The 15,297-nt window shown below is 41.3% G+C and overlaps 1 protein-coding gene and 1 long non-coding RNA gene across 2 annotated transcripts in view; one reads left to right on the top strand and one right to left on the bottom strand.

Annotated features, from left to right (window-relative positions):
* The window catches only part of LOC309494003, a 195,783-nt gene that overhangs the window by 158,870 nt on the left and 21,616 nt on the right, over window positions 1–15,297 (bottom strand). The gene's annotated exons all lie outside the window — the stretch shown is intronic.
* Window positions 1–15,297, top strand: part of LOC309493630 (uncharacterized protein) — a 456,302-nt gene that overhangs the window by 135,235 nt on the left and 305,770 nt on the right. The window contains exons 10-11 of the mRNA XM_082162775.1: window positions 47–433; window positions 517–573. Coding sequence (XP_082018901.1) covers window positions 47–433; window positions 517–573 — 444 coding nt within the window. The remainder of the gene's footprint in view (window positions 1–46; window positions 434–516; window positions 574–15,297) is intronic.

Below are 15,297 nucleotides of genomic sequence, written 5' to 3' on the forward strand. Positions count from 1 at the left end.
ATGTTTTTCAGAAACTTGTTAATTTCTTAATATATTTTCATAACAGCTAATCTCTCTGACCCCTGCTACAACTACACTGAGCTGGACAATCCATGGAGATCCATCAATAATACAGATGCTTCAGTCAGAAACTGTGACGCGTGTGTCTCCTGGAGCGGCTGGTATCGTCTCTACATTAACAACACTAGCGCTCATATCCCAGACACATGTGTTGCTCAGTCCAGCAGTGGCACTAATTTTATCTCACTGTGGATACGTGGTGGACACCCAACAGTAACAGATGGAGTCGTCACTCGAGATGTCTGCGGTTACGCTGTCAATTACTGCTGCTGTTACGGGTCTTTTCCCATTAAAGTCAAAGCCTGTCCAGGCAATTATTATGTCTATGAGCTGGTTAGACCGACTGGTTACTACTGTTCAGCATACTGTGCAGGTAATTATATTCACATTAGCTCTTTCTACACATCCATATATTTGTGTTTCTGTTCATTAATCACTATTCATCCAAACTTTCAGACACTGGCAGCATTAACACCAGCCCTACAACTGTCACACCAGTGACCATCTCACCTGGTAATGTTACACACTGTGTCTCTATTGGCTTATTTTCTGAGTGTTTTCTAATGTATGTAGGCTACAGATCAGGGCTGCATTTCCCAAAATCATCGTAAGCATAAGTTGATCGTAGAACAACTGACACAATGGTCTCTATGATCAACTTAGACTTACAATGCTTTTAGGAAACGCCACTCTGTACCATTAGATAGATGTGTGCGTGTGTCAGAAGAATGAAATATTTACTGCACCACTATAATTAAATAAAAAAGTCAGCTGTTGTAAGAGACAAAGCTTCCCACCAAACAGAGTTTAGTTACAAGAACGTTCTCCAAATATTCAGTGTTGGTTCTGGGAACGTAAAAAAAAATTCCATTTATACATTTATCAAATGTCCAAAATTTTATTTAAAGGTTAGTGTGATGTTCCTGAAACATTCTTTCAATCATTCAAACTCCTGCTCCCAGATAGCAACATTGTTTCTGCGAGGTACTTTTGATTGTCACCATTGTTGAGATTCATACGCTGATTGGTGATGTCTGTGTGTGTCATATTCAACTGACTTTTTCGTGCTCATGTTTGTTAAAGTCTTCTAGCTGATTGTTATAATATTGCTGGATCATGCTGCAGTAACACAGGGATTGTGATGTGAATATATTAATGGAGCAACACAATTGTTAGATTCCAAAAACATCAGTGCATCAGTCTATTTCATGATGATTAAAAAAACATCAACAGGTAACCATCATCACCTGATCTCATTTTACTTTAGCTTTCTTTACTGGAAATGTGTTTGACAAACACACTGTTGTTTAATCCTCCTCTGCTGAGATCTTCACAGATTTAATGTCTTCTTTTTTCTTCAGTTGATTTCATCTAAGGCTGTGGCTGAAGTCAGTTGTAGGTCTTGTGTTTCTGCTCGTCTCTTTTTCTGTTCTCTTCTTTCCTTCTGTGATTCTGCTTCTTAACAGGCTTATTAAGGCTGAGATGACTCCATATTTAATATACACAGATTTTGTGGCTCAGATAAGGTTCAGTTCTGGTTTATTTCTTTGCTTTTGGCTGACATGTGGCATTGCTACACAGCAAAATTAACATTCTCAGTGTTTATATGAGTCCACACTCAGAGTGTTATAAGTAACACTGAAGCAGTGTTAACGTTAATGAGATAATTAAGTGATTGATTGAGTGATGATTGAGCATTATTGCAGACACCTGATGTTAACAAGCAGAATCACTGAAGGAGAAAATCTCATTTTTTTAAAGTTACCATTATGGTGATCAGTGTTGGCTTCAGTTGGACTGTTGACCCTTAATTCATTAACTTTAGATTTTGTTTGCCTGCTGTAACTAAGTTATAACAGCCAGATGAACAAAGCGAAAAGGTGATATGATGGTGTTGATTGTGATTTAATATAATCATTATTTCACAATCATTTAACCTGAATCACTGAACTCATATAGAGGCCAAATTCTGAGTTAGATATACTTTATTAATTATAGCAGCACTGTCCTTGAAAAGCATAATATTTTTTACTTTTACAAAGTAATCCAAAGAATTTCCTAAAACTTGTTCACATTCAAACTTTTTTTTAGTTTTTTTTTGGACACAGACATCAAGAATCAGCCTGTGAACCTCAACAATGGTGACAATAATAAAGCATGTTGCAGTGCATTCTGGGTACCACCAATAAAAACTCATTCATGGCTCCCATCATACATTGTTGCATGAATAAATAATGAGCTTATGATCAGAGGTGATCTGTTTGTCACCATTGTTGAGATTCAAACGTTAATTCTTGATGTCTGTGTGTGCCTAAAAAGGACACTCTTTAGTACGTTTTTTTTAGTTTTTTTTTTGTTTTTGTTTTTTTGTAATTGATTTGATCATTTGGATTTCATTGAAAATGCTAAAAATGGCATGCTCAACAAGGACAGTGCTGCTATAATCCATAAGGTAAACTTAACTCAGAAATGAGACTCTCAATGAGTTCAGTGATTCAGGCCAACTAATGATTGTGTTAAAACACATCTAACACCATCAGATCACATTTGCTCTTTGTTCATCTAGCTGTTATAACTGAATTACAGCAGCCAAACAAAATCTAAAGTTAAAAAGTAAGGGTCAAGAGTCCAACTAAACTAAATACCAATCACCATAATGGTGACCATTTTAAAAATGAATTTTCTCCTTCAGTGATTCTGCTTGTTAACATCAGATGTCTTCAATAATGCTCAATCATCACTCAATTAATCACTTAAATATCTCATTAACTTCAACACTGCTTCAGTGTTACTTATAACACTCTGAGTGTGGACTCATATAAACACTGAGAGTGTTCATTTAACACTGGGGATTTTGCTGTGTATGGCCTGCTTGTGGCCCAGATCAGGCAAACAGGAGCGGTCCGCCCAAGTGTCGTCATTCCACGCTGCATGTGGGCCAGATCCGCATTCCACAAGTGCCAGATGTGGGCCGGATCTGGGCCGAAACAATGTTGCTATCTGGGAACAAGCACTGAAAGAGAGAGAAATAAGAACACAAACTACAACTTTTCAGCCACAGCCTTAGATGAACTGAAGATAAAATACATTAACTCTCTGAAGATCTGATTAAACAGCTCCACAAACAGCATTACCAGCTTCACTTATTACTAACCAGACTGACTTTATTTCTGTCACACGTCTACAGAAGATCTTATTGAGAATTAACAGAGGTTTAGATGTTGATGAATGTTTGTTTCGTTTGACGTTACCATTGATCACCAACAGCGTTTACTTTAGTTGTGCTTGTGACGCTTGTAAGACTTGAGAAATTATAAAATTCCGGACAATCTGGTTAAGGAGCGACCAGACCCTGATAAGACAGGATCTTACTGGAAATTACCATTGGAACTCACCATTTGAGACAAAAGTCTCACCTCCGAGTCATCCTAATCTACATTTCATTCCCTCATCCCTCACCCCCTCTCTCTCATGCTCAGATCACCTGAATTCACCCGAGAAAATGTATGGTTTAATGTGAATGATTATCATTGAGTATTGTACATTTTGGTATAATTTGAAATGTCTCAGTGCGACTGGTACAAATGTCTCATTTCCAAATAAGTCAAACAAAAGGTAATAAGGTTTTTAAGAGTTTAGGGATAACTGGCACACAAAGGTGGTCTCCTGGCAAATGGTCTCCCACCCCCAAAAGGTGTAACCTCTGAATGCAAATTTCCATTGTTAGCACATGTTTCCATGTGAAAGAGGTTCTGTCTATATAATGGAATGCAACGAGAAGATTGGGGCCTTTCTGTAGCTCAAATCAGCCCGTGAGGCTGAGAGTAAGACTCTCAGCTTCATGTATAATGTTGGGTTCGCATCTCTTCTCTTTATTCCAGAGCATTTGATGTTTTGTATCGATGAAATTGGCATGATACATTTACCTGACATAATAAATTGTTACATTTTGTAGGATTGAGTGCGAACCAAAACACAAATGAATCTTCCAGGTGATTTGTTAAAACGTAACTCCACACAGAACTAAACATTCCAAGCCCCAAATCACCCATCCCAGCTCCTGCCAGTCTACCTAACCAACGAAACCCCCCAGCTAAGAACTTTACGGCCATGCAAGCTTCAAAGAAGATGAGCCAAACTAAAGTAAGAACTTGTCAATGTGAGATAGCTTGGAAAAGAATGATTGGCTCAGAGATGGCACAGCTCAGTGCTCAATCAAGATAACAGCAGAGAAGCTGCTGGACTCCACACAGACACAAAACAGACCCCAGTCTCCTTAAGGACTTCTGAATGAACCAGAGTTTTAAAATCACTTCAAACCAAAGAGACTGAGACTTTGACTATAACTATACATAAAATCATCCCAGAACAATTCTCGATGGACTTATAATCAAACATCATGCAACTACACAATTCTTATATTGTTTCTACAATATGTGTGTGTCTAATATGCTTAGATCCCATATAAGTAATTTAATGGTTATAACTGTTAGATGTTTGGATGAAAGTGTGTCGTGCTTCCTGTCAGCATGATCGTATGTTCTTAATTCAAAAGATGGCTTGATTGAAATCTGTGTAAAATGTTTCGTATTCTTATAATAGTAATAATGTCTAAACTGTGGCCTATTTCCTCTCTGCTAGAGCTTAGAGAGTAAGGAGAGCACAGATAAGCATGATTTACGATCAGAACTGAAAAGAATGCCACCTCCTAAATAAAGACAGTGTCTAATTGATTAGAACTGATCCAGGAGGCTGGACAAACATGTGAGTTTAAATTCTTAGACTCTTAGAAGAGTTCTCAACAAGGTTAGAAAAGTGCGCGAAGGGAGAAGAGACCAGACAGACAAGTAACCATGTAAACGCGCAGAAGAAAGAACCCAAATCAAGATCAGAAGAACATGGGTTAAACAACTTCATTCAAGCCATCATCTACTCTCGTCTCAATTTCCTTTCTTTTCTTAGTTTCCTTTCTTTTCCGTTGTGAGTCTCGGTTCTAAGTTAAGTTTTGCGGCAAGATTTCGGTCCACGTTTCTTCTGCAAAGCCAGCTTTAACAAAGACTTTAATTCATCCGCCAGCACACCACGTGACTGGCCGCCCCAGACATCAGGCACGAGGATACCAGCCAACGAACTCGGGAAACCCCTTTTTACAGACAAAGGGAATCCCCAAAGCAAAGACAAGCAAGTACTGCCTCCAGACTCTTAAGCTGAACTGGTGTATTGATATAAATGTAATAACCTGTCTAAGAAACGATAGAAGGTTTAAATTAATGATTGATGGTTCGTTCCAGGTCATGTCTTATAAGTGCATATAGAAACTTGGGATTTCATCATCTCACTCTTAAAATTATTCTTTCCTCACTCTCTTTCTTTCTGCAACTCGTATGAATGTGTGTGCGTGTGTTTGTGTTAGATATTAGTTTTATGTGTTAGAATAATCAATAAAGTCTTGTTTGTATTTTAACCCTCTGGAGTCTGAGCGTTTTTTTGGGCCCTGGGGGTGTTCTGACATGCTCTGACATTTGTGCTTTTTTCAGTTGCTTATAAACATATTAATGGCAAAGGTGTAAATTCACTCTATATAGCACAAACAGGACTACAATAATATGTGAGCCACATGTATGTACATGTTTTCATTTTTGAGAGAATAATGTTTATGCGTGGTTATCGAAAAAACTAAAAATTAAAGTTTTTGAAATAAGGCCACAAAACACATACTAAATATGTGGCAATAAGACTTTTGACTAATGGATGTCCTCGCCTATAGTTTTTTCTTCAAAATTATGTGAAAATAGTCTTGCTTTATCGTTCACATAAAACCATACATTGATTTAAATTGATGTAAAACAGGTTTTGCTTGGAAAGCCAATATGCGAGGGGGCGTGAACGAGGAGTGGTTTACACCTTAGAATACACCCACTCTGCATAATTAGCCATTCACTCAGGTGTGACACTGACTGAGCCACAATGCAATGACAAAAGATATATTTAGAAGAAGACTTATATTGACCATTTAAGATTTTGCTTACATCTATCTTGTAAATATGTTTTGCTATTTTATTAAAACGGTTACAATTACAACAATAATTACAATTTCAACAATATTTCAAGTGTACTCTTTCTTTGTAAAAAAAATGATTAGGCCTATAGGCCTACATTTTATCTATGTATTCATTAGTTTGAATATAACCAACATTGGCACAGCTAACATCTTAGTTGATGACTTTATTTTTGACAAAAATAGTATTTTATATATAGAAATTGCTAAACAAAAGCTTATTTGATGTGGCAGTATATTCTACAGTAAAAACTGTACCCAAATCTAGTCAACAAAATGTTGTCTTTCATATTTCGTCTGACTGTAACGTTGTTTTCATGAAATATTAGGGCATATTGTTAATTTGCAGTTTAATACGTTGCTTATACAAATAGCCTACATTTTATTTCAACATTCAGTCGATGTTTACTTATCTCAGTATAGCAATGCAGTTTGCTAAAACATCATCATTCATTCACACACGCGATTTAAATTTAAACTGTCTTTGCCAGCTGTGGTAAACAGCGCGCATCTCTGCCGTTCATTCATTCATAAACAGAAACCCACGTGAAGAAATTCACGTGAGAAGGAAAAAACTTACTAGTATTCCTCAGCTCGCTCCTCGATATACCCGCACTTCTGAGGGACATTTTCCATTAGTATTATTCCTCACAGCGCTGCAAGACGGTGTAAACAATGATCTAAATAAACTTGTGTGTTTTCTCGAGCTGATGGGGGCGTTCACAGGATTGCCTCAGCCATTTGCGTTTGAATAGCGCGCGCTCTCCGTGGGCGGGGCCGATTATAACGTAATGAGATGAGATGAGCTCGACTGGAATCGCTCTCTTTTAATACAGATTTCACAAGATGAGAATATTAGCTTTTTATATAAATTACTTCATTTAAAAGAAGATAATTCAAGCTTCATGCCTGTGTGCCTGTATGTCTGTTTGACTGAGTATTCGCTGAGTTATTGTTAATTTTCGGACGCGTTTCAGAATGGACTTCACTGGCAGAGAGAAGGCAGAACTCGCTTCGTGTTTATTTTTCTTTATTTGGCAAAAAGCACAACACTTTGTTTTTATTGTGAGTATACACAAAAATAATACACATTTAACAGAATCGATTGATGTATGAAACTCCTATGGAAAATCAAAGTCAACAGAGTATTTATGAGTTTCTTTTACACTAATAAAAAAAAAGCGAGCTGGTATCGCCGGCGATACCGTAGACCTCAGGGGGTTAAAGAGAAGTATTACTTGTGTTATGTGCTTACGAATTTAATGTCTTAAACTTCTGATCTAAGTTACGTTGCTAACTATGGTGTTTCACTATAGTTCGGATATTTATATCCGTTGCAGAGTTGATAGTTACAGCCAGTTCAAATGAACCGCGAACGAGTCATTTGCTCGGTTGTAATAAGTGACTCTTTCGAATTCCCTATAAATTAATTAATAATTCCTTTGAGCTAAATTGACGAATCACTACAAATACAAATATCTTACATTTGATTATTCTAACCGACTTTGGCATTATTTTCATTAAAGAGTCAAAAGGAATAGTCAAACATTCGCTTACATTTAATGATGCACAGATATCATTAAAACCTTTTAATTTATGGAGTCAGATGAAATAACGTGAGAATACATATGGGAAAATAGTGTAGCAAGTCTAAAGACTGTTTATGTTCAATATCAGGTGCAATCTAGATGCATGTATTTTCTTTCATGTGTTATGTGTTCTGGTTTTGTGGGACTTTAAGGCGTGGGCTGTTCTTCTGATGAACGAGCCTGCGCAGTTATGCAGGGGCGGGGTTGTACAAGAGGAAGTTCCAGAAGATTTGTGTTCGCTGTTCTGTTGTGAGGCAAGAGCATCGGCCACACAGGTGCTCACGTTAATAAAAGAGCCTTGGAACTATAAAGTGAGTCTATAATTTTCTCCGATCGCTACACTGGTGTCAGAAGTGAACTGTTTGAATCCAGTTAGTATACGAGATTGCTCTCGTTAGTGTCCCTTAAACGCGATGCGGAAGTAGACTAAAGAAAAGATTAAGTCCGAGCCAGAAGCAAGCCGAATGTTTCTTGAGGCTCTAGGCGCTTCGACATTGACTTCCGATCAATTCGCAACAGAGGAAGACTTTCTGGAATCACACAAGGCTCGTGTGAGGGAGGCTACTAGGAGAATGGCTGCAGACGCCGGGCTTTCGTTGCCGGAGCCGAGTGTTGCCGAGTACCGGCGAACTTTCACGAGTACAACAAACAAACATGGCGGCGCCCACGGTTGCCTTGCTGGTTGCCGATGTAAACAGACATGACGGCACTCACAGAACCACGCTGTCTTCGGACAGAAACAGACATGGCGGCGCCCACAGAACTGCGCTGCTTTCCAACGTGAATGAACATGGCGGCGCCCGCGCTGCCACGGCTACAGTGGCAGTAAAGACCCCCAAATTCTCAGGTAAAGCGGATTGGGAAGCTTTTCATGCACAGTTTAAAATGATGGCTCATGCTGCAAACTGGCCAGAGGACCGCAAAGCTCTTGAATTGGCTATGTGTCTTACAGATGATGCTCTGAACTGTTTGTTACTGCTTATCCCTGAAAATAGACACAATTATAATGCACTTGTCGGGGCACTGAGACGGCGTTTTTGGCAATTTGAGCAGCCAGGGCTCCTGCGTTCTGAACTGAGTAATAGACGCAGGCAGCCAGGAGAGCAACTGAGAGTCCTGGCTAATGATATTGAAAATTTGACTCGGCGAGCATATGCCCACATGCCACCGTCAGTTCAAGGGGAGCTTGCGAGAGACCAATTCATATAGGCCCTTACCCCTGTGGAGCTCCGTAGACAGACACAACTAGGCCACCCTCAAACCCTGCAGGATGCCTTGGAGATGGCTTTGGAGAGGGAGATTGTTTGGGGAACTTGCGTGCCGGACGAGAGACAGCGCACATCTGTGTCAGTGAGGTCTACTGACGTGGGGGAGGGGCTAAGCGAAAGGCCAGCCTGGGTTTCTGAGATTACTGAATTAATTTGCGCTGTGGCGCTGCAACCTGATCAACGTCCTTGCACACGACCGAGGATTTGTTGGGGCTGCGGGCAGACTGGACATTTAGTTCGTCAGTGTCCTAAACTGGCCAGTAACCAGGGAAATGGGACGGGGTCCGCATGATCGGGGCCATGCGGACCCCCAACACTCATCCCCAATATGAGTCATCACCAGCAGGAGTTCAAGAGATGGACAGAGGGAAGACGATCAAGGACTGTTGGGGAAGGGTGAATGTGAGCTAAAGGAGCCTGTGATTGTGGTGGGACGGACATGTGTTTGTGATTTTTGTCGTGCCAATTTTGGTGGAGGGGGTTCCATGTTTAGCATTGGTGGATACAGGATCAACTGTGACAGTTATAAGACCGGAGGTAGTTCCTGCCAATGCCAGTCTGGAACCCACCACTGTCCGTCAACGCACAGTGACAGGTGAACTGGCGCCAATGAAGGGTAAAGGTGTGGTGGGGCCGACTGTAGGGGGAAAGACGTTACGTCATTCAGTGTGGGTAGCTGCAGTTCAGGACCCTTGTATTCTTGGCCTGGACTTCCTTAGAAGTGCAGGTTGCCAGTTAGACCTGAGAGATGGCCTGCTCCATTTTGAAGGGGGTCCTGAGGTTGTCATGTCCACTGAAAGGAACGTTGATATGTCTTTTACAGGTCTGCTGGATGCAGCAGCTGCACCTGAGGACCCTAGTTTGGAGCACCACACACTGCACTCACGAACCCACCCCAGCGCTGTCGTCAGTCCACCGCAGGTAGATGTTTATTCCACCCCCTTACACAACACCCCAGCTGACCTCTTCCCCGGGGTGGCCACACAGTCCCCTTTAGAGCCAGCCTCGAACCTCCCCAGCAGGTATGAGCAGGCAACCGGCATTCCATTTCTGTCTCTCGAGGAGGGGGAGGGGTTGTGTGCTTTGAAGGAGTTGTGGCATAAGAATTGTGAGGGCTTGGATGAGAGTCAGGGGGAGCAGTTTTGGGATTTGTTGGTTGATTTCCAACATTGTTTTACATTTGGGGAAGGAGATTTGGGGCGAACACACCTGGTGCAGCACGAAATTGAGACTGGTGATGCCATGCCCATTAGGCTGCGGCCCCGGAGGCTCCCTTTTGCCCGTCAGGACGCTGCTGATAAGGCCTTGTTAGACATGCAGCGAGCGGGGATTATTGGGCCGTCCGAGAGTGCGTTGGCCGCACCGGTGGTCATGGTGCCCAAGAAGGTGGGGCAGTGGAGGTTTTGCGTTGACTATAGGCACCTTAATGAGGTCACCAGGAAGGACTCATACCCCATCCCTCGTGTGGATGAGTCACTGGACCTCGTAACCGGGTCGTCATGGTTCACTTCACTGGACCTGCCCACTGGTTACTGGCAGGTACCACTTTCTCCCGATGCCAGACCGAAAACTGCTTTTTGTACGAGCAGGGGGCTATGGCAGTTCAGGGATCTCTGCTTTGGCCTTTGCAATGCACCAGCCACTTTTGCCAGGTTAATGGACAGGGTGTTATCGGGTATTCCGCGGTCAGAGTATATTTTGTACCTGGATGAAATCCTGGTCCATGGCAATTCATTTCAGACCTCGTTGGAGGCACTCAGGCGTGTGCTGGTTCGCACAATCGAGTCTGGCTTGAAACTGCACCCGGAGAAATGTCATTTCGATGGAAGAGAAGGTGCAGGCGGTAAGCAACTGGCCCACTCCTACAACCTCACAGAAGCTCAAACGTTTTTTAGGGTTGGCCTCATATTACAGGAGGTTTGTGCAGGGTTTATCCAGCATCGTGGACCCACTTTTACGCCTGCTGAAGAAGGACAAGTCCTTTGCTTGGACTGAGGAGTGTCAAAACTGCTCTGGTCACAGCCCCTGTACTGGTCCCCCCTGACCTCGCACTGCCCTTCATTCTTGACACGGACACCAGCAATGTGGGTATGGGGGCGGTTCTCTCTTAGACAGGGGTTGGGGGAGAGCGAGTTGTGGCCTACTACAGTAAAGTTTTCAATAAGGCCGAACGCAGATACTGTGTCACCAGACGGGAACTTGTTGCGGTGCTGTTTGCAGTCCGACACTTTAAGTATTACCTGTGCGGGCTACCTTTCACTGTACACACTGATCATCCAGCTCTCCAATGGCTAATGTCATTCAAAAAGCCAGAGGGCCAGCTGGCACGCTGGATTGAGGAACTCCAGGCATACAATATGAGAGTAGTCCACTGACCAGGGTCAGGCCATACAAATGCAGACGCTCTTTCTTGTCGGCCATGCTTTGCTGACGGGTGTCGCTACTGTGATAAAAGAGAAGCCAGGGAAAGGGAAATGCCAGTGGGGCTTCTGTGGTTTGCAAGCATGGCGAAACGCCGGCGTGTCTGATGGTGGGGACAGTGGGAGTAGAGGACTGGAGGCGGCTGCAAGAGGAAGATGCGGACCTGCAGCCAGTAATCCAATGGGTCCAAACACAACAGCGACCTCTGTGGGAGGAAGTGGCCATTCTCTCTTTGTCCACGAAAAACTTATGGACAAAATTCAAGACCTGTGTCTGCAAGACGGGGTGTTAGAGAGAGAGTGGAAAGACCCTGCCACTGGGTAGGGGAGGTGGCAGGTAGTGTTACCCATGTCGCTGCGGGAGGGGGTTATAAGGACTGCCCACGGGATGGTGGGGTCTGGACACTTTGGGGTTTCAAAAACACTCAAACGTGTCAGAAATAGTTTTTACTGGGGGCTTGTAAGGAGAGATGTGGAGGATTTTTGTCGGCGGTGTGATGGTTGCACTGCCCGCAAGGGCCCGCCTGGCCAGTCCCTCGCTCCCTTGCAACAGTTCCCTGTAGGAGGCCCAATGGAGAGAGTGGGGGTGGATGTAATGGGTCCTTTTCCATGTTCGGAGAGGGGTAACAGGTTTGTGCTGACGGCTATGAATTATTTCACTAAATGGCCAGAAGCTTACGCACTACCTGACCAAGAGCATCGGCCACACAGGTGCTCACATTAATAAAAGAGCTTCAGTCTTTGCAGGAGTCTTTGCAGGAGTTTTCAGAACACGTCACCATTGTTGTGTTTCATATGCCGAATGTTGATGTGTGTGAGTGTATAAGCGACAATAAACAAGTTTTTTTTAAAAGTTAGCAATGATAGTGTTATTTATACCCTATATATCTGCTTTACCAATGTAGAAATTCATCTCTCATTCATCCCTCATTCATCTATCATACATCTCTCATTCTTCTATCATTCATCTCTCATTCATCTCTCTTTCATCTCTCATTCATCTCTCATTCATCTCTCATTCATCCCTCATTCGCTCTGTACGGATGACGCATGAGTTCAGCTAGGCCTGTTATGATTGGCCGGATTAAAAATATATCTAATGGGATAATCTTTTTTTCTTCCATCCTTTTATTTTGTGCTCAAAAACAACCCAAAATATTTACACACAAATTCAGGGTGATTTACAAATATGGGACAATTTGCAAATGCAAGAAATGTAGAATAATAAATCATTTTAAAAAGACAAAAAATTGGCGCTGTCAAGAGCATGCCACACCAGCAGGCGGCGATATAACCCTAATCGTAAAGCCACGTTGGCCAATCAGAAGCCTGAATCAGAAGCAAAATCCCCGGTTTTACTGTCTACACGACAACACTGCAACCGGCATTTCTGAAAATCCTCACCCTGGCAGGGGTTTTCAAAAATGTTCGGTTTCAGTGACCTGACACTGCGTTTCCGTGTGGACGAACGGCCAAACCGCGTAAAAAAAGTCACGGTTATAAAAATACCCCTGTCCGTGTGGACAAGGCCTAAGAGAGAGCTGATCTTGTGATCAGTGATCTTTAAAGCGTAAAGGTGTCACACCCTCTGGAGGTGTAAGAGCCAATGAGAGGATTTTCCTTTGGAGGGAAATTTTTACGACCTATTGTTCAAGCAGGCCTTTGAACATGTAATTTGATTGGATTTTTAACACAAGAATCTTTAAGATGCTTATAATACTAATGCGTAACAGAGTTAGCAGAATGTAATGTAAATGAACAAAACGGGGACGAAGATTGGAGTTTATAGAGACCAAACATGACACACATATGATTTTAGTTGACCACAGTATGCAAAGTCTGAAACATTAACCCAATAGAGTTTACAAGAATACAAAAGCCAAACCACATAAAAGGAAAATCATGAGATGGGAAAATTAGATCCATGTTTACACATTTCTCAAGTGGTTATGTATAGAATATATAGGATTAACAGGGTTTATTTATCTTCCTCTGCAAGAATTTAAGTGAGAGTCACAGCTCTCTGGAAATTTATTTTGGGGTCGTAAAACTCATCAGTCTCTGTGTGTCCTGTAACAAGACACCGCGTTCTGTCAGTATGTTAGCTTCATTTGGGATGTTAGTTTTTGGGGGAAGTTTCACAGGCCTTTTTTGGGAGAGTGAGTTTGCTGGATTATTCATAAAAAAATTTAAAAAAAAGAATAATTTGTGTGTGTCTGATTGGTCCAGACGCTACAGTGACTGCATTGTGATTTTTCTCCTTTGGTGATTCTGCTTGTTAACATCAGGTGTCTTCAATCAATCACTCAATCAATCACTTAATTAGCTCATTAACTTTAACACTCTTGAGTCTGAAGCCAAATAAACTCCCAGGAGAGTTTTTGCTGTGCAGCTGATTTCACTAATTAGTTCTGTCTCCTGCTGAATTAACAAATCCAGGTGATTGGAAAAAAATACTGAGGAGGACTTTTACTTTCTGAACCTGGACTTTCCACCTTTGTCGACAACGCACCAAAAGTGAGGATTTAGTACGTACTCACATGAAGAACAAATATAGACACAGAGTGAGAGATTTAAGACTCAAACTTTCTTTGATACAAAAACACCTTGTGCGAGTTGTTGTATTTAATGTTGATAACGAGCAAGAATGCAATTGTTCCCAAATATCCACACGATGGCAAACGTGACATTGATTATCATACAACAGGTCAACAAACAAATGTGTATTTTAAACACAATACTGTCTGTACTTACTCTATTTTGCAACAAAATAATAGTTCAAATGAAGGACACAGCAGAACTACAGCACACACCGGTGTTTCGTAAACAATTCTGCAGCTTTGAAAATAATTGTGAGTCAGTCATTCAATGATTCATGTATAAATACTGCTATTTTCTTTGTTACTGAATGTAAGAATGACTCAATGACTCGCTCATTGAGAAGACAGTGACTAAGCAGTTTTAGTTTAATATTTCAAATTATCACTTCGTTTTTACCGTCATTGCATATTGCTCTTTTGAACCTTTTTCATAATTTTTTATTTTTTATTTTATAAAGTTATTCATAAAGGTAAAAAAAAGCACTGGGAAATAAATTAGGGGGGCAAATATTGTCCCTTAATGGATAAGGTATGACTGAAGTCTAAGTGGAAGAGAGGGGGTACGCAGAAGGAGGTACACCACTCTAAAAAGGTGGAAACACTGCTCTCACCATTAGTCCACAACTGCTGAAATCTTGCTGAATCCACAATCTTGCTGAAATTGCTGCTTAATAAAATAGTTATTTTTCTAAGTTTTGCAGTTTATTATATTATTGCTGATTTCTGTCATTGCAGGTATAAATATAACGCCACTGGAAGGATGCAACGTAAGTTGAGTTTCTGAAAATTGAAGTTGTAGAGACTCACAGCTCAATAATGGTCCAATCTGAAGCAGTGCAATAACATGTGCATTTTAGATATGTGTGTAATCTGAAATATGAATGTACTTTTCTAATAATTGCTGATGGTTTATGGGGGCATTCAGTCCATATAAGCTGTGAATACTGAAAACATACAAAAGCCAATTGAAAGAATGAGTTTGTGGACTCGCTAATTAATTAACACTATTTGAGGAGTAACATAAAGCTTACATAATAAAATGTTGGAAATATGTAACTGTCCGTCAATCATTTATTTGCCAAACCACTGTAATTTACGGAGGGTTTTGGGTAAGCGGGTCCACAATAGCTTTGAAGCCTATACTCTCTGTCATCATCATTGTTCTGCATTCTCATTGGTGTGCAATATGGGGAGAATATTTAATGCCCAGAGAAAGCTGTCCACGAAGCTGTCCATTTCAACCACACATTCTCATTACTTCTTTTACAAACATAAACTTTTATTACAGTACTTCTGTGACAA

The sequence above is a fragment of the Leuciscus leuciscus genome (genome assembly GCF_965113295.1).
Source record: "Leuciscus leuciscus genome assembly, chromosome: 3".
Classification (NCBI taxonomy): domain Eukaryota; kingdom Metazoa; phylum Chordata; class Actinopteri; order Cypriniformes; family Leuciscidae; genus Leuciscus; species Leuciscus leuciscus.